The sequence below is a fragment of the Poecile atricapillus genome, chromosome 12 (genome assembly GCF_030490865.1).
Source record: "Poecile atricapillus isolate bPoeAtr1 chromosome 12, bPoeAtr1.hap1, whole genome shotgun sequence".
NCBI lineage: Eukaryota > Metazoa > Chordata > Aves > Passeriformes > Paridae > Poecile > Poecile atricapillus.
In genome coordinates, this window is record NC_081260.1 from 8,650,323 (window position 1) to 8,676,084 (window position 25,762).

Here is a 25,762-nt window from a genome sequence, read left to right on the forward strand (position 1 = left end):
TCATGCTTTTTGACTTTTGTACATTTTTCATAGTTGGTTCAGAAAGTTGTGAAGTATAAAATGGAATAATTACTCTCAGTTAACATTGGGTCAGTCTGGGCATTGTTGTGGGGAAAAAGCTGTCAGTATGTGGTCTCTTTGTGTGTTTTAAATAGAAATAGCAAATATGTGGAATTGATTGGATCAGAATGTTTCATGAAAGCTTTTAACTGGAAATCAAGCATTATAAGAAACAAACTTTTCATAGATTTAAATATCCAATTTAAAAATAAAGATATTCTTAAAAATTGTCTAGGGTTCATATATAGTTCTATAATTATATTGTGGTAAACCAGCCATTGCAACTTTTTTTCTGATGGGATTCATTAAATGATTTGTGGAATAAAATTTCAATAATTTTTAAGCAATTAAAAAATAGAATGTAAATCCATATATATATATATATATATATACACATACATACATATACATGCACACACATCAGCTAGATTTTCTACTTGCAGTCATGTCTAGTTAAGCTTAGTGGAAATATCAGAAGTATTTTTTGAAAATTGAGTTTATTACGTGAACTAAAATTTAAAATTGAGACCCAGCCTGCAGTTCCTCATTACTACACTAAAATATTGGTCCTGAGATGACCAGGGCAACCTTGACAGTCAGCAGTGTGAGCATGCCAAAGGCTACTTTGCATAAAAAGAAAACTTCTGAAAGGCATTGTGATACTAAAGAATTTTACATACTACATGAAAAAATAGTCAGTTTTGTTAAAGTTAAATGACATAAAAATTATCACCCTAATGTTCTTCCTTAAACAGAAAACAAAACAGAAAAAATCCCAAGCAATGGCATTTTTGGGAAGATGCTGAAGAAAACAGGATTGTTGCACTGGATTTTTTTCTGGTCCATTATTTCTGTGTGCACATACAGTTTTTTGTATTTTTCTCATGCTGTGTAAGTAAACAGCTGTGTAGAGGAACAGTGAATAATATGACACAAATAAAGGAGCCATTTTTAACTTAGGTCTTCCCCTAAGTTTTTAGAAGAAGAACTGAAGAATAATTTTATTTAAAAGTACAAAGTGTTTTTCAGTAGGGAGAATAATTACTTACTCTGGAATGTGAGCAGGGCACTGGATACCTGACCTGTAATTTAGGAAAAACAGTGATGTAGTTTTCATCAGTAATTATTATTATTATTACAGTAGAACTGTGGGGCCACAGTTGAGAGCAAGACTCTGTTGTGCTACTCGCTGTGTATCTAGCAAGAGAGAACCACTGCTGTGGGAATCTTGCTGTGAAGGCAGGGTGACTGAAGAGGAGGAGGTAGGGAAATACAGGTAGAAAGTTGAAGGTTAGCCCAAGGCTGTGCTGCTCACAGCGGACACAGCTGCCTTGCACTGGTAAGTCACTGAGAGACCCCTCATCTGAGTTTGGTGAGATTCCTGGGTCAACTTTTGTAACCTGGTGTCTCTCATCAGAGAGAATGTCCCTGGTTTAAATGGTAAATGCAATTTGTTTGTGTGTAAGAGCATTTTGAGGGACCAGTCCCTTTTACAGGCTGTCCTGTCCAACAGGAATTGGGTACATAGATCTTCCTTAAAAATTTCAGGCTTAGAGTATGCAGTATATGAGAACATACATTTTTAGGACCATAATGTAATGAGTTAATGGTTGTCTGTTTCGTTCATCTTTATGTAATCAAACGAGCATAAGATGCTTCAACCTACAAAGCATTTGCTCATGAAGTAAATATTTCTCTAACAATCTTTTGTGTCAACAGAACATGTTTTATGGGGAAAATAATGGGTGAAGGAATAGAGAATGTGAATAAGACCCTTTAAAAAAATTGGTCACTGAAGTTTCATAGAGAAGAAACCATGTCTTAGTTTCAGAAAGGCACGAGCATATTTAAATTTAGTTGCTCTTTTCATACACAGGACCTTAATTTTGCTTAGAAAATGAATAGTGCTTTGCTGCTTGAAATATGACAGTCTACAAATTTACTAACAGAAACAGGAAGCAATTCTGCTTCCTAGGAGTATTTTCACCAGAGCTGCTAGATTTCTCTTAGTGGGTTCCAGTGTTCTTTATGGTGATGAATCACTGAGTTGGCATTTGACAGTGACTTAGTTGGATTGTTCCCAAAGTAAGTATGTACTTGTTTTTTTGCCCCAGAAATAAGGGGCATATCTAGTGGTTCCATACCACTTCCATGTGTGTTCCTTTACACACTGACAAATCAAATAGATTTGCACTTTATTCTCCAAGCTCACAGAGGTAATGGGAAATAAAAGAATGTTTGGAATTTGCAATACTATGTGTAGCAGCTCTGCTTCAGTGGGCAAAAATTTATGTGGGGTATTAGAGTTGGAAAAAGGGGTAGGGACAATGGAGAGACTGTGATGTGTTGGATTGTGCAGCAGCAGAGGCCCCATCATTACCCATTATACAAGCCTTTCCTCCTGATGCCCTGGGACACAGATGAATTTACAAGGGTATGGGGAAGAAGGTACATGTTGCAGAACCTTTTCTATCTTGAAAGCCACTGCCATCAAATTACACTTAGAGGCTTTTTGGTTTTACCTCCTTCTGCAGTGGGGTGACTCAGAAAAAATGGGAGGTTCCTGTTCCAGGCATTTTTTGCTCTTGCTTACCACACATTGAGAATGGAAAGCTGAATGTCTGAGCTAGCTGTGTACTTGTAACAGTTTGCAGTGGATATGTGCGTAACAGAGATACATAAGATTCATGTTGAACTTGTGATACAGACTTGGTCAGAATCAAAAATTATCTGTGAAAATGCCCGTGTATATAAAAAACTAATGTTATTTGTATCTGCATCATTACATACAGGAATCTCATTTAGTGCTGCTGCATTGTAAAAGCCTGGTGCACAAATTTGCTTGGAAATGAAGGTCAGGTTTCAAATATATGAAATTCTAGTGGGCATTTGAGAGAACATTCACAAGCCACAGTAATTTGCTTTGTTATTGATTGGTGTTATTAGCATTCCATAATTTTCCTCTTTTTAAAAATTATTGTCGTACATCTGGGAAACCAAAATTATACTGTTTACATTAATTGCTAATGGCTTTTCTGCAGGCTACTGTGTAAAATCATGTTGAACATCAAGAATTAAAAATAGGGAGCTCTATTGTTGTAGTTTTTGTTTGATGTAATCCACATTTTATATTTCAGCTTGTCCTCACTGCTAAGAGATGTTTTATTCTTTATATCCTTTGGATAAGTAAGAGCAATCGTGGTGCTAAAGTGCAATAAAGACTAGGTAAGCACATTGAGGTCAGACAGGAGTTCCACCTGGCATTGAGCTTTACATGTTTACCTTATGGTAAAATCTGAGTCTTCATTGTGCTGTTATTCTCAAATTGCTCCTGCATGCCACTGTGCCTGCTCTTTACAATGCTCTAATCTTGGAACAGTTCATGGGAATGCTGCTTAGTGACGAAAAATACTGCTTTTTTAGCAGTGAAGGCAAGTCCTTTGTTTCAGCATAGAAAACATGATTTCCATCCACACAGACTTCAAAAGAAACAGTGGGAATTCTTGAGAGCCTGATTATCATGACATAATCACATTATCAGAGAGATTAGAAGCACTTTACTGTGTCCTTATGCTTTAGTGACACCCCAAGGCACTGGACAAAATTTTCACGTGCTGTTAAAATCTTCCTTGTTGGGCACTAATGCAGGAGAGAGCTATGAAGCTGTGGGCCCTGTAATCATAGAGAATATATTTAATTCTTCTGTCAGAGAACTGCTCATCCAACCACAAGCAGAAGATGTAGTTGCTGGTCTTTACTCTCCAGTCTAGATATATTTCTCAGAGCCACCTGCAGCAGATCAAAACAAAAGCCTCCTAAAATGCTAATTTCCATCACTTCCAGTCACTGTGAAAAACTGTCATTAACCAGGCAATCAAGCTAATGGAATACAAAAGTATTAGCAATTCAAACAAATGAGGAATTCACAATGTGTTTTCTCTACAAACTTGGTGGGCTCTTGGATACCATTTCTTTTGTGAGAGGTAAGACTGTAATCATAAAGTGCCCGTTTTTAGGTTATGCCTCAGCACTGCTGTGTTGCCTTGAGGTAAACAGTCCACAATCCATGCTTTGTAAGTGAATAATTGCCTGAAAGCCTCTGAATTGCTTGTGATTATGGGAAATTCAGTCTCAGCTTTAACTTTTTTGAGTGAGAGCAAAGCACATGATTTTTAACATGTTTCTTGTGTATGGTTGCCAAGGACTACTGAAGATTTGGGGATTAATGTTCTGATTATATGGTTTCCGATATAAAGGATTCCATTGATAATTAGCCCAGGGTGAAGAAAGCTAAAAATAATCAACATATTCAAAATAATTAACAATAATCGTAAAGGTCTTTTCAGATGTGAGTCTGTGCCTCTGGAAGTGAACACTATGGGAAATGTCTAGACAGAAAAGGTATGAAATATCAAACATGCACTTGACCTCAGTTAAAAGGCCAGGATGAAACAATCACAACAGAAAGAATGATATGGGAATATTGCAGTTAAAACTGTTCCAACAGTGATGACATATGGACATGGGAAAAAATATTTTAGCCTAAACAGGTACTAAAAATTATCCTGGAAAAAGAATTGTTAACATCAGGTACAGTTTGTTGCACTTTGCTTGATTTTGAACATATAACAATGCATTTTTAAATTAACAGTAAAAGTCTTTTACCTGCCAAGCCACCGAGTTAGGGCTTTGTATGTCTCCAGCTGAGATTACTAAAACACTTGCAGCAGGGAGCTGCATTCCTTCCACTCTTTTACTGAGTTAGGGAAGTAGAGGGGAAACACACTTCCATGAACATGAGAATTAAAAGGAAAGGGAATTATGTGGGATTATTAAGGTATGGGAGTTTTTTAACTTCTTCCTCCACTCTATTTTACTATAGATCTTGATTCTTTGTGCAGGTAACTTTGTGTAATCCACGGATTGTCTTGCCAGTAGAAAGTATAGCCATAAACTGCATTTTCTGCTAGTACTTTGGGAGCTCAGCCTGGTCTCTGCCGTGTTCTTGACGTTACCGTTAACGCAGAGCGGTGTCGGGCACTCGAGGGGCATCTCCCGGGCCAGGGGCAGCCGGGAGCGCCCGCAGCGCATCCCCGCGGGGGTCGCGCCCTCTGCGGGCAGCGCCCGGCACTGCACCCGCGGGAGTCCGCGGAGCGCGCTGCTTCTTTCTGCGCTTGAGAGCTTCCAGGTAAAGGGGTTTTCTTACTGTAACCCCGGACACTGAGGTGCTGGAGCGTGCCAAGGGAAGGACAGCAAAGCATCTGAAGGGTCTGGAGCACAAGTCTGATGAGAAGCGGCTGATGGAGCTGGGCTTGTTTAGCCTGGAGAGAAGGTAGCTCCGTAGGGACCTTATCGCTTTCTGAAAGGAGGTTGTGGTGAGGTGGGGATCAGCCTCTTCTGGGCAACCAGCGTTTGCACAAGGGGAAATGGCCTCAAGTTGTGCTAGGGGAGACTCTGGTTGGATATCAGGAAAAAAATCTTCACTGCAAGAATGATTAAGAACTGGAACATAGTAGAGCCACCATACCTGGAATTGTTCAAAAAATGAATGGATGTGGCACTTGCCAATATGGTTTAGTGTGCATGACAGTATTCAATTGAAGGCTGGACTTGATCTTGGAGGAATTTTCCAACCTTAATGATTCACCATATCATCACCAGTCAGTTGAGGGATGTGGTTGTTCTTCTCCACTCTGTGCTGGTGTGGCCCCATCTCAAGTCCGTCATGCAATTTTGGGCAGTCTTTGTGAATGAACAGGTAAAACTTTAGGATGTCCTAACTACCCAGAGATGCATCAAATTGCATTAAAAATTGAGTTGGAAAGAGTAATTGCAAAGGAGTTTGTGGACACAATGCATTGACTTGTTTTTTTTATGTCTATTAGGGTCGACCAGGACTGATTGGGCTTCAAGGGCCAATAGGACCACCGGGATTTACTGGCCCAGAAGGTTTGCCTGGAGCAAAAGGTGAGAGAGGAGCAGTGGGCCCTCCTGGACCAGCTGGACAGAAAGGTGACAAGGTAGGCTCAACAGTGGCTTTTCTGTCCTTGCAGTAGTTCTATGGCCTTGTATGTATTTTTGAGTGAATAAAGATAATCTTGGGCTATATGCCCAGGGATAAAAATACAATGGCATTTCAACTGTATCTTTAGAGAGTTGTCTGCATTTATTTTTGAATGAGAATACAGATGCTAAAGCTGCTGAACAGTGTAGCCATCCTGGTAGGTGAACTACAGCCAAATGAGTATTGCTATTGCAAGTAGTCTGTCACTTCATATGCCCAGCAGTAAATGGCTATTATTCACACTCTGTTCAGGGAGACATGGGGCTAGTTCTTGTGTAGAAGATCCTGAGTTGATGTCTAGAAAAACAAAAAGAATGGTACTAAACAAAATCTGCAGTTCAGTTTTGCAGGTGCAAAGTTATTTCTAACAAAAAGAATACAATAAACTATGTCATAATAAATGGGGTAGCCCATAAGGTGTAGGTGTCAATGAGTGCAATGTGCAAGATTGGAAATAATTTATTTGCACTGAAAAAAATCCATTTACTCCAGAACAGCTTCTATCCCCTGAAACGATACATATGCAATACCAACATGCCATAAGATTCTCTCTCTCTTCATCCCTTGTGGGAGAAATATATTTTAGTTTTCCAAAGCAAGAACAATTTAGGCTGGATATTCTGCTTACACAGTCTGTTTTGCTACTATTTAGAGCAGAGCAACAAGGTGTGGTAATTACTTGCAGCTTTGGCAGTCTGAAGTTAATGCAGTTGTCTCCATATCTTTGGGTATCCTATCCAAGTATAGACAGAAAAATATGTAAGTTTTGTTGAAACTCTTGGAAAGACATGGGTTAAATTTATAGCAGATTGTTTATTTTCCTGGCATCTTGTTTTCCCCAGATATGCAGCAGGAGATTATATTTTTGCCTTAAATTGCCTGATTAAAACATTCCTGAAACACTCATTTGGCATCCAGTTAAGCTCAGATGCTCAGTTCCTGTCTTCACTGACCCCTGTGGTCAGAGAGAATCTGCATGAGATAGTTTGCTCCTTTTGGTTTTGAAAGCAGGAGTCCAAGACTGAAAGTGTTGAAAAATTTCTCACAGGTAACTGAAATATACAGACTGATGAAGTGAAATATAATGTGTACTCTTTTTCTTCAGGGTCCAATGGGAGTTCCAGGATTTCAGGGCATCAATGGGATCCCAGTAAGTTTGCATATGTAAATATAAATCACTAGAATAGTAACCACAACTAAAAGCACCTGAACATGAAAAGATTGCACATGCATGGTCTACCTTGCAATTGCTTGCTTCTATCTGGAGGAAAATGGCTGTTTGTTAATCTACCTGGTGATTCGATGCTGTTTTGTAAGACAATAGGAAGTTGATACATATAGGATAATAGGAAGTTGAGACATATCAGAAAGTGAGCCTGAGTTACTGGGGATCATTTGCACGATTAGCTTTTCTTTCAGCACCATGTTCCCTCAGCACTGCCTAAAAACCACTGTATTATAAAATCATAGACTTACAGAATTTAAAGGGACCTCAGGGAGTCAAACAGGCATGATCAGCTGTGATTCAGGCCATTTTTAGCATGTGTTTCCTAACAAATTCTTAAAACTTTGTGATGATGTCGACTAATTTCTCTATTAGAAAAGCTTTTCTAATGCCTAACTTCAGTCTTTCTTTCTGCATGTTAAAAAGGTTTTTTTAAAAGTTTTTTTAGTCTTAGTTCTCATGTTACTGATCAGGGACACAGAGAGAAGATTGTTCCACTTTTACTTTGTAGTAGCCTTCTTGCATGTGATAGCTGTTTCCAGGTCTCCCTCAATCTTTTGTTATGACATGAATGAAAACAGCAATGAGAGCTGAGGCCCTCCAAATAACTCTTGATTCTCTTCTAGGTTTAGATCAGGTGACAGGCAGGTAGACACTTTCACTGACCATCAGAAACTTTTTGTTTCTTTAATTCTTTAGAATTTTACATTCTAGAGACAGTTTAAAAAAATTATGTGCCTAGAGTGTTTTGGTCAGCTTTCTTTTGCTTTGGTTTCACCAGTGATTTTTGCAAAGGTATCTTGCTGTATCTCAGGGGAACTTTAACTGGATCAGCTTTAAAAGTTGCCCCAAAAACTTCCTTGCTCTTTCTACACTATTTGGCTTATCCTGCTTCCTCCTTCTGATATTAGAATATTTTTATTTTCTTGATGACATTTTTCCATCCTGTGTGTCATCGTGCCTTCAGACTATGCTTATACTCTTTCTCATCTTCCCTGGTTTCTCAGATGGCCAGGAGCTCCAACAATTGAGCTGTGTTTTCTTACTTGCTATCAAAAACCTAATTGTAGTGATAGATTGGGTGGAAATGCACAGTTTGCCTTGTAAATGAGCTTATTTGATTCCAGTTCCTGCCTGGCCCTTGTCTTTGGTCCCCATCTGCTCACCCTTGCCTGTTTTTTCTCCTGCTCTACTCCCTTGCTGCTATTTTTTTTTTTTCTTTTACCATCAGCCAGCTGTCTAGGTCTGAAGAGAGCAAGCTGTTCCTATAGTACTTAATTTAATTGAGCACACTGTGGGAACATGCTGTTCTCAGGGTATTTTTTCAGATGAGGCTCTGGAGAAAGGGGATTCCCAGCAATGAGGGGAGGTAGAGATAGAGCAACAGCCATTGCCAGGTAGTTGGCAACATCATGCATTCCAAGGAGAGAGCAGGGGAGGCAGATGAGAGGATTCCAAGCCTCCAGCATATGCAGATCTACTCTGCAACATTCTGCAGATGGGTGAATGGGAAAGAGGTGGATTTTGCTGGTCATGAATAGCAAAGTGCTCAGCACTGTGGGTCCTCTGTGCTGCAACTGCAGGGCAGAAAAAGCAGAAAGGAAAACTTGTTCATATTGTTTACATTATAACCACTGAGATAAATGCTTCCATTATAGGGTGAAAATAGCAACTGGCATTGCTTGAGTAAATGTTTTTGTTTTTGCCGTTACTTTTCAGGGTAAGGGAGTAACTTAGATTCTTTGTGATGTGTATACAAATATGGGCACTTTGTATGGATGTGTGAAATGCAGAACAAAGGAGAGAGGACATTTGTGTGAAAAAGATGGGAGAAGTAAAAATATATTGCTATCTCTGCACATCAAAATATGAAGAGAGATTCTTTGTAGTATGCAGGTGTGTTAGTATGGGCAGGTCGTGGCCATGGGCAAGGCTGTTATTTAGAGGGGTATCCCACTGTTGACCTTAAGAGAAGTGGTATTCCACAGTTTGCTTGGCAGGGTGCTGGTGCCAAGTAAATCATGTTGTTGCAGCTGGCCTGACTAATCCCTTTAATTTAGTAAATACAGCAGCTACATGTATTTATTGCTAGACTTTCATGTCATGCTATAGGAGAAGCCCTCAAATCCTTAGCCCTACTTGGGAAGATTATTTTTTCCTATAGGACAGGATTCAAGGACACCTCTGTCAAAGGCTGGAACTGAAGCTGGGAGATGTACACAGCTTTTCATGAACTGTCCAAGGAGTTCTAGAAGGAAATATTTTTATAAGTGAGACCTTGTCTGTGCAATGAAAGCCAGAATGAAGCTATATGAAGGGGCAGTTTTATGACCTTCCTAGAGTAAATGCAAGCACTTGGCGATGGCTGTAGAAAGGCCACTTACCTTAGCAATCCATTAAACTGTTCATTCATTTAGTTTTGTATTCATCCTTTGATTTGTTTCTCTGTTTTTAATTATTCATCAAGCTCTCCTGGTGGGATTGCCTTTTTGCTGTTTGATTTCGAAAAGAGGCCCCTTGGGATCACAGTGTCAGTGTATAAGCAAGTCTGATAAAGGAGGGCCCAGATAACCAGTTCATTTCCTTATCTGTCTCACAACAAATGCTTCCTTTTGTGAGTACAGAGAGCACAAGCATCTCTCCAGCCTGTGTTTTAATTCAGATCTGTAAACTAACCACCCTGACATGTATAAGTAAAGTCTGTGAAAGTCTTCTGCCTTAGTCAATTGAGGTGCTTGTGTTCAATTGGTACATCTGCCAAAACAGGAATTAGAGGAGCTGAGAGCAATGAAATTATTAACCACCACTTTTTCAGGTCAAAACAGCAATTTAAATCAGTATTTTAAACCCCTGGGAAAAAGCTTCTTTTAAGGCAGGACTTAGCAACTTTCAAGGAAGTCAGTTGTGGGCATTCAGTATCTCCTCAGATAAGGGTCTTAAAATAAAACATTGTAAAATCTTGCAGATTGGATTTAAAGCAGGAAATCCTGTGGATTGTTTTCCTAAAGTAAAAGACACAGAATGTGTGTGTGCATGCTTATGTGTCAGTCTGTGTCATGCTTTGGCACAAAACTGCAGACATTGATGCCATGGGATTAAGTGACAAGGGCACATGTTTATTTAGCATACATAAGAAATCACTGTGATTAGCATATTTTATGTCCTCTCTCTGTGAGCCCTACTCACATTTTAAGAGGATACCAAAGTCCTTTGAGCCTCTTACAGACTGTATTGGTCTGAGAGTTAGGAGATCTCACTCAAAGTGTTTCCCATGACATGGCTCACCTGGCAGCTGCCTCCATGGGCTGGCTCTTTGCCAGCATGAAAGCTGGAGCAGCTTAGCTCCCTGTTGTCTCATTCTGAGGGGCAGATGTTGGCCCTTTCAGCTTCACTAAAGCTTGGTCACCTTGTTCTGTAACCAGATACATGCGCACTTGTCCTACATAGCTACTTGGTTTTGTTGATATTGTAAACAAAGTGAAAGATCTGCTAGACACTGACAACTCTGGCCTCTGACTTTGCAGTCACTGTCTGTCCCATGAGAGACTTGATGCTCTTGGGTATGACATCCTGCATGGATCAAATTAGTTAGGTAATTTCTAAGAGAAAAATGTAAGTGGCAATAAATTGCTGCTTCAGCCTTCTCCAGTTGATTTACCAGTGCCTGGCAAGTTCCTGCTTGCACACCACGTGTGGTTATTTTGACAAGCAGAGCAGCTGGTATTGTTAATACAGTGGTCTCTGATGGTGATGCTTTAGGATGATCTCATTCCATTCCTTGTTAAATCTCAAATTTATATTTGTCTGGATGAGCTGCCTTAATCATGTAGTTGAGACACACTTGACACTGATTCAGTTTGTACCTTGTTGGTTGACAGAAAGCAGATAAGGTCTCTCCCAATTTTGTTGGCACAAATCTCAATGCAGTTGCCAAATGAGTGGACCAAGGACTTCATCTGACTGAAAATTAACCCCATTAAGAAACAGAACAATTATTTCTCTGCTGTGTTTGTTTCCTACTCTGCCAGCACAGGGAGGGAGGGACCATGTGAGTAAGCAGCAATGTGGAATAGCTGTCCCGGCAGCAGCTGAGACCAGTGATCATCTTGAGCTTACATAATTATGGCCTAAGTTAGTCTGTATCCTTGAGAAAATCACTCTGCTGCTGTGTGTCCCAAGCTTCCCATCTATAAAATTAAGATTATAGCATTTCCACATTTTTTCAAAATATTTAAAGATCCTTAGATATAAGGCTTTACATTACTGCAAAGTTCTCATTGAATTTCTTCAGAGTAAATGCTATTGGCTTGGACTGGGAAGACTTGTAGTGTTGCAAATGTGTTTTATTTTAAGTGTCAGGCATGAAGGATTGTTAAGGTTCTGCTTTATCACCATTTTATCTATTTTTTTTTTTTTTTAAGCTTTCCTAATGTGAGTCATAACTTGCTTAGTGCCATATCTTAAGGACAAATCTTTGGGATCAAACCAAAGTACTTCTAGGATGAGTCAAGATCACCATGTACAGAGTGGGGAGAGAACTGTCAAGTTACTGATCCTATCTCCATAAGTTTAATTTTTCTTGTTTTGAAACAATGTGTTTGAGTGACACAGGATTCATTTATAGGAAAAGCAGTATAGAATAAGGAGCTGCCTGACACTTGGGCATTGTGACTGACAGTTCTGCCTTTCTGCCTTCTGCCCCCAGATACTCATATGGCACTGAAGAAAAACTACCTGAAGTCCCAAGCTTTGATCCTTTGCGCTAGTACCATGCTGAGTAAACTCAAGTCAAATTAGTAGAGCTATACCAGGGCAAAAGACATGTGAAATCAGAATTAGGTGCAATTGTATTTTGCTCTGCTTGATTAATAATTGGCCATTGCAAATACTTTTTTATTAAATGTTGTTAGTTTAATTGCATCTTTCTCCCAGTTGCTTTGCCTAAGGTCTTATGCTTAATATAACAAATAAAGCTGTTCTACTTGAATTGCCTGATGTCGCACTATATTAGGAATGGCGAGAAGTATGACACTGACTCTCTTAGCTCCATTGTCCAAGAGAGCCAAGTTTATTATTCTTAATCTTCTTTTATACACATGTTTGAGAAGGTCTGAGAGGTAAAACTCTCACTGGTCATTAAAGCAACACCTCACCATAAGTGGAACACCACCCCTTGACTAAACAACACCTGCAGATTGTTTTCCTTTACCAAGGACTGTTTGGATTCTTTCTCATGCTTTCTCAGGCCAGAGTGAGAAGCCTGTATGACTTAGTTTCACACAAGCTCTGTTCCCTGCTTGCTTTTTGCATTTATCACCATTTTTGCATTTAGTATCAACAGCCTGATACTGGAGCTTTAACATCTTTTGATCTATTAAAAGAAAGAATCCACAATGGAGAGGAAGAGAAGTCACTCCAAGAAGATTAGAATTATAAATGCTTAATATTTTTGAGTCTGCCTCTGCCCTTGCTTTCACATGAGCAGTTTCCATTCCTAGTGTCAGGTGTACCCTTCCATGCTGTTTGACACAGTTACATTTCATATGGTTCACATTACTGTGGGATGAGTACTGGCCTTTTGGGACCTACTCATGCACAAGTTACGTACTTCAGAAAGCTATCCCTTGGAGAAAAAAGTAATCAGATGAATGCAGCCAATGTTCTAAGATTTAACCTTTAGGGAGGATAAAGCTGGCTGAAGAAGCTTGTTCTGTTGCACTCTCATGCGCTGAACTTGGTTGGGAGTTGTGCAATGCTTTTGGTATGTGTTGCCATTTGGAAAGAAGATACCAGTTTTCAGGGGACAACAGTATTACTAACAAAATAATGGATCCTGTTGGTCATTCTTTCTCTTCCCTTTACACAGGGTCACCCTGGGCAGTCTGGACCTAGAGGCTTGCCTGGCCTCGATGGCTGCAATGGTACCATTGGGAGTCGTGGCATTTCTGGACCAGATGGGTTTCCTGGACTACCTGGGCTGTCTGTATGTACCAACTCAGATGTAGTGTTCTGTAGTTACTAAATCAGGATTGGCTTTTTGTGACATTGTTGGAGAAGTAACTGCCAAGGAAGAACCCAAATAACCCTAAGTTTATTAGAATTGTCAGAGCTCAATTTTTTTGTGCACTCTGAGGATAAAATCCCTTCCCTCACTTGCTGCCATTGATCCTTTGGATGCAGCCCAGGATATGGGTGGCTGTCTGTACTGCAAACTCACACCAACAGTTTTTTATCCACAAATACCCCTAAGTCCTTCTCCAGGGCTGCTTTCAATCCAGTCATTGCCCAGCCTGAGTCTGTGGTTGGGATTGCTCCAACTCAGTTGCAGGGTCTTGCACTTAGTAGGTTTTATATGGGCCCATCCCTTAAGCCTCCCAAAGTCCCTCTAAATGGCATTGATGTGTATATGAACAGGGGAGTTAATACCATGTCAAACAGGTTCAAATAGGATCTAAGGTTGTCAAAGACCTAAAATGAAAGGGAAATCTAATATAAACAGGAAAATACCAGCGAAGATGTTTGCAGAACCTTGTTTTTCTAAAGCTGCAGGAAATCTTTAGTTCTCATAATAGCACAGCTTTTCTAACAAAGCAGCAGTGGCACTTTCATGGTTAACTGGAGCCAGGAGTTTGCCTTGTTCATTATGCTAATTAGAGATTCTTTCAAACCTAAAGCACTATTTTTTTCAATAAATTTATTTTTTACTTTTTTTTTTTAAATCAGGGTCATCCTGGCCCGAAAGGGCTTAAAGGAGAACCTGTTTTTGCTCAAGGCAGTCTCAAAGGAATGAAGGTAAGACCTGTCATCACACAGGAGAAAATGTAGTACAAGAAACTCTTTGATGTCCCACAGGTTTCAGGGCTGATACTGCAGGTTCAGTTGCTTATGGTGTCAGTCCTGGGTGTCTGAGTGCAAAGCTGTGGAAAAGGCCTTGTAATAGCTTCATTAATTACAGCACAGAATATTCTCAGAACCTGGAATTTCTTGGTCTCTGAAGAGATCTTGTTCCTCCCATACTGGGATACTGGGACATTGCTCATCCTGTTACTGTTCAGTGCATATTACAGCTTCTACTGTGAGATTCCAGCTGCATCGCATTGTTTTCTTGTACTGGAAGGTACTAGAAATTTATCAGTCACATTCTCAGTTTACATGCATGCTTCATTAAATATTGAAAATATTAAAAAAATTCACTCTGTGATATAAGGCCTCTCACACTGACTTTGCTGGTCAAAATTAGGAACTCTTCTAAAATTCTATCCACATTATATACGCTCATAAGTTTGTAAAAATTAAAGGTGTTTATTAGTTTATCTATGTTTATGGGAAATAAAGATAATTTCGTATTATGATGATATGCTTTTGCGTATTTTATAGCAGTCAAATAGTAAGAGTTTTCATAGAGTATTTTCAGTGGTTTTGTAATTAATATTTTTAATGCCACTTTATTTTCTCTTGTTAGGCATAAAAGAAATGGTTCTAATTTCTCTGCAGGTCTCCATTACCCAATTCAAATTTGGAACCACAGATTTCAAGATATTTTTCCATTTACTCTCGATCTAATATTAACTAACAAGAAATACTTCTATTTATACAAATCTTGATGTTCCTTATAGTTTGTTGAAATAATGTTGTGTAATTTTTTTTTCTAATATATGTATTTATGACTTTTAGGGTGAAAATGGTCTTCCTGGATTGGATGGAGTACCTGTAAGTTATTTAATATGGACATAATGATTTTAAACAATATTAAGTAGGTACATTTTGAAGTATTGATTCTCAAAGACCCTTTTCAAATTAGTGGGAAGTGTATTTACGTGTGTGATACCAGTAGTGTAAGCAATTCTAGATTTGTAAGGGTATGAGTGGATGATTATGGTAGAGGAAGTCAGATTTTTCCTAAATATTCATTTTCAAATCAAACTCCCATCTACCATTGAACTCTCTAACTTTGATTTTCAAAGTACATCTAATCTTATGAAATTACTTTAATATTTAAATTGGCTTACTTAACCAGGGGATATTAATTAATGTTTTCTGAGACTCACTTTGGGTGGGGTTTGATGGGGTAAATGCTACACACTCTCTATTTGTCCTCTGTTCTTTCTATAGGGCCCGAAAGGTTTTCCAGGTCCAATAGGTCCCGCAGGCCCTATAGGATTACAAGGTTTGCAGGTAAGACACCTCAGCTGTTGCACTTGTTCACAGAACAGTTCAAACTATTGGCAGTTTTTCCTTCCTTTTCCCTTCCTTCCCTTGACATACTTGTGTCATGACAATGAGCAAGTGTCTGTGCGTCTAAAAAGACTGAACACAGCTGACTTCTAGCATAGGATGTATGCTCAGTCTTGGGTAGTTACATCTGATCACAAGAGCAAAGGCACCTCTCTATAGTGTCCAGAGCAGCAAACATGACCGAGGGCTTCAGCAGTGCTCTCTGCAAACACCTCGTTACACTGTTCTGACCACTTCCTCATCTCAGGGCTTGGGGGAATAGGCTGATCTCTGATGTTTGGAGCCTTTGTTGTCATGAGTTATGTTAGAGTTGCTTTTTCAAGATCCTACAAGAGAATTTCTACTGGGCAAAGGTAAAACCAAACTACATTTTTGTTGGGTTTAACAATAAAACTAACTCCTCTTAACTAACAATGTTGCCAAAGAGCTGTGCTATTAGAGATGCGAAGACTTGAGAGCATGTGTCTTGCTTTTGCTTTGGAGGCAAGAAAGTTCAGGTACCACTGCAGATCCCAGCATTGCTCCAATTGTTTGCATCCTAATTAAGTCAAAAGGAATAAAATCTTGATCTTGTTTACATGTAGGGTCCAGTGGGTCCCCCTGGGCCACCAGGTCCAAAAGTAAGTACTTACCTTTCCTGTTTTCTTTTTACACCTAATTTTTGGGGGGTTAACAGTGCTGTGGGCTTAGATGATAGAGGTGGTGTTGTTGCTGTTGTTTTATTATTCATTCATCCACGGTATTTTTCTCTCCTAGGGTAACATGGGATTAGGCTTTCAAGGAGAGAAAGGAGAAAAGGTAAGTGAAACGTGTTTTATTATAGAAAGAACATGAAATAATACTCCAGAGTTCCATCATAGCTTGCTTGATACTCTAGAAAGTGGCTAGATTCTAGCATTTTTTTCCATTCCTTTTTCTTTTTTTTTCTTGGACTGACTGGCAGTTAAAATACAAAAGATTCTTGCTGCTTCCTTTTTTGTTCATACACTAAAAAGGATAGGAGCCTTTTCTGGGTGAAGAGAAAGGAAGGGAAATCTCAAGTCAGTGCAGTATTTTCATGGTTATCAAGGCCTGAGGTTCTTAGAACTTTTGAATCTCCACTTTTCAGTTTCTTTGGACCATCACCTCTTGTATTGAGTTATTCCAATGACTTCATTCTTCCTGGCTTTCATTACATTCTTTGGGTCAACTGGTGTGTAATTTATAGTCTCACTATCCTAAATGGGTGTCTTGCCATCTGTGTCTGCGCAGAATTTACAGGCAAAATAGGACTTCTTCAAGTTCTCAATCTGGGATTTGATTCTACTGATGTTAAAAATGGTTCTCCACCTTCCACAATTCTAATTGTTCCTTCTTTTCTTTCGTATTTCTCCGCAAAGTTTTTCTGAAATGTTTTCCTGTGGGTTCAATAGCTGAGCCTATTTTTTTTTTTGGTGCCATGTTTTATATCCACAAGGCTTTGGAAGCAGATGCATTTTGTTCATCCTGATTTTTCATCTGATCTTTTGATTCCCATGACCAAAGTCCCATGCCAGCATTCAGGCACACAGATTTATATACCTGAGATATAAATTAAGTGTTTTATTCTTCTGATTTGTAGGCTATTTCCATAGAAAATCAAACATGGTCTGCTATGTTAATATCTTCCTCTTTTGTCTACAGGGCGATGTGGGGATGCCTGGGCCTCCAGGTCCCCCACCATCTACTGGAATACTGGAGTTCATGGGATTTCCAAAGGGGAAGCAAGGAGAAAAGGTCTGTAAATTCAGTGTACAAACCCTCTCCCTCTCCATGCTCTTTCACTCAAGAAAGAACAAAATTATTGAATAGTGAGAGCTGATTTATTTCCAAATCAAAATAATTTTCAGTACTAGTTTAATCTATCAAATGGTTATTGAACAACAATATTCATAGCTCAGAGCATTGTGGACCACTGGAGAATACACACCTCTCAGAAGAAGAAATCTGGAAGCTATTTAAAGGCTTTTGTCATTAATCCTAAAAATAAGTGAACTGTAGTTTGTTTTTGTTGGACCTGTGAAATTGTCTCAGCTGAAGCAAAAAAAATCAATTTAGAAAAATAAATGGAAGGTCCATCTCTTTTCCTTAGTGCACACTACTCTGAAATAATCAGATTTTTTCACCTTTGCATTGTTATTACTGAGATGTAAGAGCTGTGTGGTCCTTGAGTTAAAGATTCTCTAGACACATGACGTGTTATTTTGCTGCTTTCATGCAGCATTGTGCATGTTGCAGTTCCCTAGATAATGATATGAAATGCCTCTAGTTTGACTTGTAGCAGTTGTGGTCAGTAGAGCAGCAGTTCCCAGGCAGTGGCATTTGAAGCCGTGGGAAGTGGCCAGAGGATGCACCAGCGCTGTGCTGAGAGCCCCTGATCCGACACACGGTGACACAGACCCAGTGCGCTCACTGACAAATTACAAAGCTATGCTTCAGGTGTCAGGAGCATGGAGGGTGGATGGAGGAAGGTCTTGCTTTCACAGGCACAATGATTTATTGTGTTTGTCTCTTTGCCCTTGCTAGGGTGAGCCAGGTCCTCAAGGATTCCCTGGAGACCAAGGATTGCGTGGTATCCCGGTAAGGACAGAGGAGGGTTTTTGACATATGCCTAACAGGCATTAGATGGTTCAACAACCTCTGAATTACTAAGGCCTCTACAGGAGTTTCTAGGCACGAGAGAACTTTGAAAATCTGATAAAAATGTTCACAAGACTTTTTGAAAAGTGTAACTGTAATCTGATAGTTTTTTGTCCTGTAGAGACAAAGAATATTGTGCTGTCCCTACTACAGACTTAATAAGTTGCTCAGATTTCGATACCTGCAGCCTGCTGTTTGCAGAGACCTGCTCAGAGCTCTACCCGTGACATGGCAATGTTCCTTGTCCCACAAACATTTTTAAGAATTCTATTTTTTTCCCTTCTATTATATCTAAACATACTTTTTTTTTATTTTACTTTAAAGCTGTAAAGCACATACAGGTCTTTCTATCCATATACAATCAGTTAAAATGGGCTGTTTAATATTAGTGCTTATCAACTCAGCGTGCTGTAGCATCTTCTCTATATGAATTAAGAAAAGCAATTTTCCTGTGAATTCCAGAGAGCTATTTCCTTTCTTAAAACTTTTTGTAAACAGAGATTGTTTCAGTAAGTTTAAGGAATAAATTTTTTTGGGCACTTCTGACTAATAAGATAAATTATTTGTCAGTTTATACAGATGTTCTTAGTAGAAATAAGTGCAAGAAAAACCTGTACATGAAACACAGTTTGTTTTAAGCCTTTCCGGACATGTTCCATTATGACCATGCTTAGCTTTGTGCATCACAAGAGACCCATTGAAGCTGGTGAAACTGAACATATGTGCAAATTTAACCACAACCACAAGATATTTTAAGATTGAAGCCTGGAAATTGCTTAGCTACCGTTACTCTTGCTGAAGTTAAATCCTGGTCTTCTATCTCTGGATTTGATACTTCTTGTTGACTGGGAAGACCACCAAACATTTTCAAATGTTGAGTGTGAAAATGCTAGTTTTGTGTCATTCTTGGGCTTTGGGAGGGAAAAGTGTGCTCTGAGCATTCCCTTGAGCCGCTGCTGTTAAGAACTGAGACTTGAAATAATTTCTCAATGTAGAATAGAATACAGAGTAGCATTGGCAGGTCTTTGCTGTCTATAGCATGGTCACTTGCAGTTGCTACTGAAATATATATTTAAATGGATAGAAGTGTTGTGGAATAAAGCAGTACTGTACTGCGCATACTGCCATGTCTGGTTGATAGAAACTTTCTAAGACAAAATAGTCCCAGCAGAACAGAGACAGTTCCTTTGTCTAATTGTACTGTTTGTATATAAATAGGTTTGTGTTCTCTTTACTTAGCAATGTGCTGTTCAATTCCAAACAGATCACAGAGATTTAATGTTGACATTTTTCCTCAGGGCTTTGGAGGTGTTGGAGAAAAAGGAGAAAAAGGTGTGCCTGGCTTACCAGGTGGCAGGGTAGGTAACTTCATGAAGTCTTTAAATGCCTGTTCTCAAACACATGAAGTGAGCCTTTCATCAGCAGATGCATTCCCTGCAGTGATATGCTCTTATGCAACTGGAAGACCAAGGCATTCTGTTCTGTGTCTGCAGAATAAGTTGTCCGAAAGAAAGCCTTGACCACACTACAATTTATAGATTTTGTGATTACGAGGTAACACCACTAAGTTCCTAGTAAGCTGAGACACCAAGATTTCCTTAACTTGAACTGCCAATTAGAAAAAAAATGGTTAAATAAAATAAGTCTGCTTTTATCAGTTATTTTGTTAAATTCTTTACATTGTGATTGTTAGTGATTGAGAGATAAGAAAAGCAGTGGTAGCTTCTCCTTTTGAAAATTTTAGCTTTTAATTCTTTCATGCTGAGATATTTGAAGCCTGATCAAGCTGAGATGGAGCCTCTAGAAGTTAATGTCTTTGCTGTTCTAGGGTCTTCTGGGACTGGATGGATCTGAAGGAATTCCAGGGAGAAAGGTGAAATTTCTTTTCTTTTTTACTGTACTTAAGAGTTACAGAAGCCCTCTAACTGCTTAAGATCTACTGACTTCCTTGTATTGTGGCTTCAAATTCTCTGACGGATAAATATACCTGCCTTATTGAAATAGTTAAGCTAAGTAGAAAGTCCACAAAAAACATTAGGTCCTTCATCTCCCAGTGTTACTTTAAATGTTTTGGTGACAATAATTTTCAGAAGGGGAAAACAGTGGGGGCAAAATGGGTAGGACAAGGAAAAGTATGGCTTAGACTCTTCATTTTGCAAGCATTTCTACAGTTCTGTGAGAACTCCTAGGTGTTCTGATTTGCACACCTTCAGCCTGCTCACAAGTTCTCACCATCTTCACAGCACAAGGAGGCCTGAAGGACCTCTGGTATTTTGTGAGTGCTGAGAAATTGATGCTATCAGTTTTCTCTTTCTTTAATTCTTCTTCAAATGTTTGGTAGGACAAATAATATGGTTTGTGATTTGAGGCTATGCAGATCTCTCAGCTAAAAAATAATGCCACTTATTGTCTCACTGTGTACCATCGTTCTCTTATGGGATTTTGCAGGGCCATCCAGGTGTTCCAGGCTATCCAGGACTGGATGGAGCTGAAGGCATGAAGGTAACTTCTCACTAAAGCATTGGTTTTTTTAAGGTATTTGCATGAATAAATAACTGTCATTACTCCAATCAAACCTCCTGTTTGCCCCTATATCACTGTCATTTTCAGTATGTTTCTGTTCCTTGTTCCTCATTCACTTTATTGTTAAGCATAAAAATGAGTGGTTGCTGAGCCATGAATGCTTGGGTGTTTTCATAATTTTTCAATGTTAATCATTGAACTTCATGACTTAGAATTGTAGGTGTAGCCTTTCTGGTCTCCTTTGTCCATACACTAATGCCATATTTATTGGACCGTTAGGGCAAGATTAGGTGGAAGTAAGTTGATGCTAATATAGTTGAATTGCCAAGGCTATCTGAAGTCTTGGATCACAGATCTACAAGTATGGACAAGCCTGAGAATGTGTTCAGTTCTCAGTCTTCAGTTTTACTAGATATAGGTGATGCATAGCAGACGTTTTCTGTGTATCTTACAATTTGGGTAGTCAGACGGCTGGAAACTGAGTGGAAGATAATTGGCTAGTAGTTTGCTGTGAAAACACTGATCTGCCACCAAGATTGCAGACATATAAAATGCAAGTACTGAAGGGACTTCTGTGCACAGTACATGGAAGAAGTAGTATTAGATGTTTCTGTACAGAGAGGCATTACTGGAAGAAGCAACAAAGCGTGCACTGCTTTGGCTCACTGCATGGTGATTATATGATAAATTTGATGGCCATTTTGATGACAGTCAAATTTTGTGCTTGCAGTTTCAGAGAGGATCTGATACCCTTTGAAAGTGTCAGAAATGACACTGCAGTTTGTCACAACTTTCTTGTTCTGCCTGGATGATTTTATGAAGGAATCCATTTTTCTGTTAGCTTCTATTATTGAAATTCCGTATTCCAAGGCAACAGATAGCTGCAGTGATGAAAGCTTTTAAAAATGAGATAGCTCATAGCAGCTTTTACCACGAAGTGAACAGATATTATCTACCTGATACTGGTCAGTGTGCTGACAACTGGTCTCCAGTACACATTTTGTATACGTGTCTGGGCTTCCTATTGAGGTGATTGGAGACCTTCAGAGGATAGCTGGATAGTAGCAGCCATCTTATCTGAAGCAGCCATCAGTTTCATCAGACAGGAATGATATAAGTCAGGACAGCAGATGATTATGAATGGCAGAACAAAGTGAATTCTTCAGCAAGACAAAGAATGATGGTTAATCATTGAATGGCTGCAGATATTGGTACCATAATAGTCTGCTTCCTGACAAGCAGCTTCCTGTCCATCACCGATCTGAATGTGGTACTAATCTGTTTTCTTTACAGGGTGAATTAGGTGACATTGGTCCCCCAGGTCCTCCTGTCATTATTGACAGGGAAGGTGTAGTCATTTCAGGTACACATTTCCATTTTGTTTTGGAACTCATGTAAAGTACTTTTTCTGATCCAGCTTTCTTTCTTACTGTTTTTTACCACTTTCCCACATTGTATATTGGGTCTAATCCATCCCTTGTCATTTTTTCTTTATTTCTTTATTGTTTGGCTACATGTATATTTAGTTCTTTTTTTATATCCTCAGAATTTAAAGAAAGCCATTCATCCCCACATTGCAGAATGATGTGTTTCAAGGCAGAATGAAATGTCTTGCCTGGGAGATGGACTGTTCGTGAGCATGGACAAATGCTGTGTCTGCTCTGTAAACACACTTCTATCTGTCTTTAGTGTACCAAGGAAAAATGGCTTTCTGGTGCTGCATGGTTAAGGGTGCTCTAAATGTAATTGACTGAACACTATTTCAGCAGAAATTCTGATGAGATTTTCTCCCTTGTTTTCCTCTTTCTCTAATAGGTGCCCCAGGTGACCCTGGAAACATGGGACCACCTGGTCCTCCTGGAGATGAAGGGATCGTTGGTTTACCAGGCCTTCCAGGTGCTCCAGGGTTTCCAGGCCTGGAGAGAGGTAAAGCAGCTGCTCCCAGCCCTCTTTGCAGGCTGTTGGCTGTGGATTTTGTGGAGAAGTTTCTGGGTAGTGGCCTGGAAATGGTGAAGGTGTTGGTGCAAGCCTGTCCCTGCTCCTTCAGCTGGCTGATTTGCAGGCTGCTATATGAGAAATAGGAGGGAGGGATGACACATAGGGAAGCCAATTGTGTTGACTTGGATGGGAGCAAAATTAGTGACCCGATTATTACAGCCCAGGTAAGTCTACATGTGGGAATATTTGGTGTGGTAGTGTACACAGGAGGCTGTGGTTTGATTTCCATTTTGAGTGTGCTGGTAGGAAGAACTTTTCCTTCCTTTTAAATTATAATTAATGTTTTTGAAAATTTTTAATTACTTTTTATATTTGCAATAAATAGCTAACAGATTGGCTTGATAAACCCACTGGGGATGCAACCTATTTGTCCCATTCAAGATCTCACTCAAAATTTTTGTTTCATTTGAATGTCATCTGGGAAATTCTGGCCTGCAATAATTCAGAGACTAGGAACTACCAAGAAAATCAAAAAATAAACCCCATTCAGTCTAACATAGTTAATTGTCTGATTCGTCAATGGGACTTAAATGCAGTGCTGTAAATTTTTTTGAATGACCAAAGGAGTGTGTAAATGGGAGCCTGTTGGTCCCTCCAATTAGTACTTTTTCCTTGGTAAAATTATGAGTTGTTCTGTCCTAACATGATTGTAGTTCAGGGTACAATGGTAATTATCTTAACATTAAAAACACTTTGGTGTGTTTGTTGCTGGAGAGCTGCTCATTGTGTCATTGTTGTCTAGATGGAATAGGCCCTGGAGGGTCTCCAGGTATTCCAGGAGTGAAGGGTGAAGTGGGAGAACCCGGAAGAGCAACAATTGGAATACCAGGCCCTCCAGGCAGAGGTGGTTTACCGGGTCTGCCTGGAGCACCAGGATTGCCTGGTTCACCACGTATGTAGAATTTTTTCATCTACCTCTGTATTGTTTTCAGAGTGAAATAGGATAAATAATCATTAATATATTTAGTTTTTTGCTAGCAAGGATTATTCATCTGTAAATTGTAAATGTTTGACTGACACCTCATTGTGATTGTAGCTCCCAAACATGTATCATAAAGTATGACAATAGACCTAATTATTGTTAAGTGTGGTAGCCTGAGAGACTGAGGCACAAAATTGTTTTGACACAATTTATGACACAGAACTTTGAAGGTCTAGGCTAGTCTCCTGTTCAGCTAGGTAAAGTGACCTTATGAACATCTGGGGTAAATATCTGTCTTGGAGCAGGTAGTTTGAGTGCCAGGAGTCAGATAGGATGCCTGAAGAGATAGTTTCCAGACCTAAGGAGATGGGATTTTGGTTTTACATGTTCATTTGCATGGATGTCCTGATTAAATTAATTGTGTATTGTTTTGTTTTCCTCAGAAATTGAGTATTACTGGAGCATGGTTGAGTTTACAAAACTATGTTTTACCATTTTTCCATAAGCTGTGTTTTTTTGAGAACCAACCCTTCAAAACAGGGGACATTCCAATGATGGAGCCAGTGGGCATGATCTGATAAAATGGTTTTCTGTGGAGAAGAAATAAGTGTTCTCTTATAACTCTTATAACTGTTTGCTATTAAATCTGGCTCACTTTTCTGCAGAGTCTGTAAAGCTCCTGTAGCTATGTTTAGCTGATGGCTGCAGTTTGTTTCCGTGGAGCATCAGACGGTGCCAGTCAGCACTCCATCTTACTGTTGTCATGGAGGGGAAGGGTTTTCAGACAGTGTAGTTTTAGATTATGTTGGATTGCTTTCTGCTGCTGTTTCCATCAGCTTATGTTTCATTCTATTCAGCATATGAAGAGATGTAGACAACAATCCTGCAGTCTTGAAGTGAAGGAAAGTCCCCTTAATCCTTTTGCCCTGTAGAATTTTCCTGAGCTAAAACCACTGAATGAAAGTAATTTGCCCTTCTTTACACTACCTGTTTGGTGAGTTCTTTGGTCAGCTGTTAAATCTGTGAAAAAGTGCAGGGGCAGAGTAAAGGAATGAAACTCTGTTGCATCCCCACTGTGAAAACTTGTGCTTTTCTGTGTGAGGAGCTAGAAGCAAATGTGGCAGAGAACTGCAGCCTGTGAGTGATACCAACCAAGATCCATCTCCTGGTGTTGCGTCCACAGTTGTAGTTTTGTCTGGTGCCAGTTGCATCACTGATTTGGTAAGTCAGTAATGATCTAGAGATCAGCCTTCTCATAGCTTTTCCTTGCCTTTTTTCTGCATATAGGCCCTTCATTTTTCCCAGTGATAATCCTGACTGGAACTATTGGGTCCCCAGGGGAGCCTGGGCAAAGAGGTCTGCCAGGAGCTTTGGGTCCAAAGGGCTACAAAGGTAATTGACTCTTGTTTTGAGAGAGTTTTTCAGCAGTTATCAGGCTGAAAGATATTTACATGTGATTAATATCCTAAGGGATAAGTTGTAAGTGTCTTTATGACAAATCACAGGAGAGGTTGAAGGAGCCAACAGCCTTTGCAATTTAGAGTGTTGTGCTCAGCACTGTCAGTAAAATCCTATTTCTTCTCTTCTTCTTACTCTGCTCAGGCAAATAAGCTGATAAACATATCATACCCAGAAAATTAAGTAAGTAAGTTATACTTTAAAGCCATGGGACTTAAAAATAAAATCTTGTTCACTGCTTTTTACAATAGAGGCTGTAAATGACAGAAAAAACTTAATTTTATTCTCCTCTGTGCTAAAAATTGTGAGAATTTGGGCCTTAGTGTATGACAGAACCAGCAGCAAAAGCAATGACTACACAAATCACTGTGCTTGGTGATTGTTTGGGTCTGTGGCCAGTAACAATTCAGAGGTCATTATAACCTACTGTGAGGGAAGTATGGATTTGTTTTCTCTGATAACTATCTCTTAGAAAATGCACAAGACCTCCCTAAAATTCCCCTAAACCCTCTGCTTAGGAAAGTTTAAACCTTTGGAAAGAGGTCTAGAAGTGCTGAGGTTCATGCTGCACATGGTTATTTGGTGATGGGCACTGCATGGACATTAACCTGAGAAAACC

General features: G+C 39.4%; 1 protein-coding gene across 1 annotated transcript in view; it reads left to right on the forward strand.

The window, feature by feature from the left end:
• The window catches only part of COL4A6 (collagen type IV alpha 6 chain), a 117,469-nt gene that overhangs the window by 69,265 nt on the left and 22,442 nt on the right, over positions 1-25,762 (forward strand). The window contains exons 4-20 of the mRNA XM_058847908.1: positions 5,946-6,080; positions 7,230-7,274; positions 13,216-13,332; positions 14,073-14,141; positions 15,024-15,059; positions 15,462-15,524; positions 16,169-16,204; positions 16,341-16,382; positions 17,247-17,339; positions 18,129-18,182; positions 19,541-19,600; positions 20,071-20,115; positions 20,691-20,744; positions 22,059-22,128; positions 22,581-22,691; positions 23,506-23,655; positions 24,973-25,077. Coding sequence (XP_058703891.1) covers positions 5,946-6,080; positions 7,230-7,274; positions 13,216-13,332; positions 14,073-14,141; positions 15,024-15,059; positions 15,462-15,524; positions 16,169-16,204; positions 16,341-16,382; positions 17,247-17,339; positions 18,129-18,182; positions 19,541-19,600; positions 20,071-20,115; positions 20,691-20,744; positions 22,059-22,128; positions 22,581-22,691; positions 23,506-23,655; positions 24,973-25,077 — 1,285 coding nt within the window. The remainder of the gene's footprint in view (positions 1-5,945; positions 6,081-7,229; positions 7,275-13,215; positions 13,333-14,072; positions 14,142-15,023; positions 15,060-15,461; positions 15,525-16,168; positions 16,205-16,340; positions 16,383-17,246; positions 17,340-18,128; positions 18,183-19,540; positions 19,601-20,070; positions 20,116-20,690; positions 20,745-22,058; positions 22,129-22,580; positions 22,692-23,505; positions 23,656-24,972; positions 25,078-25,762) is intronic.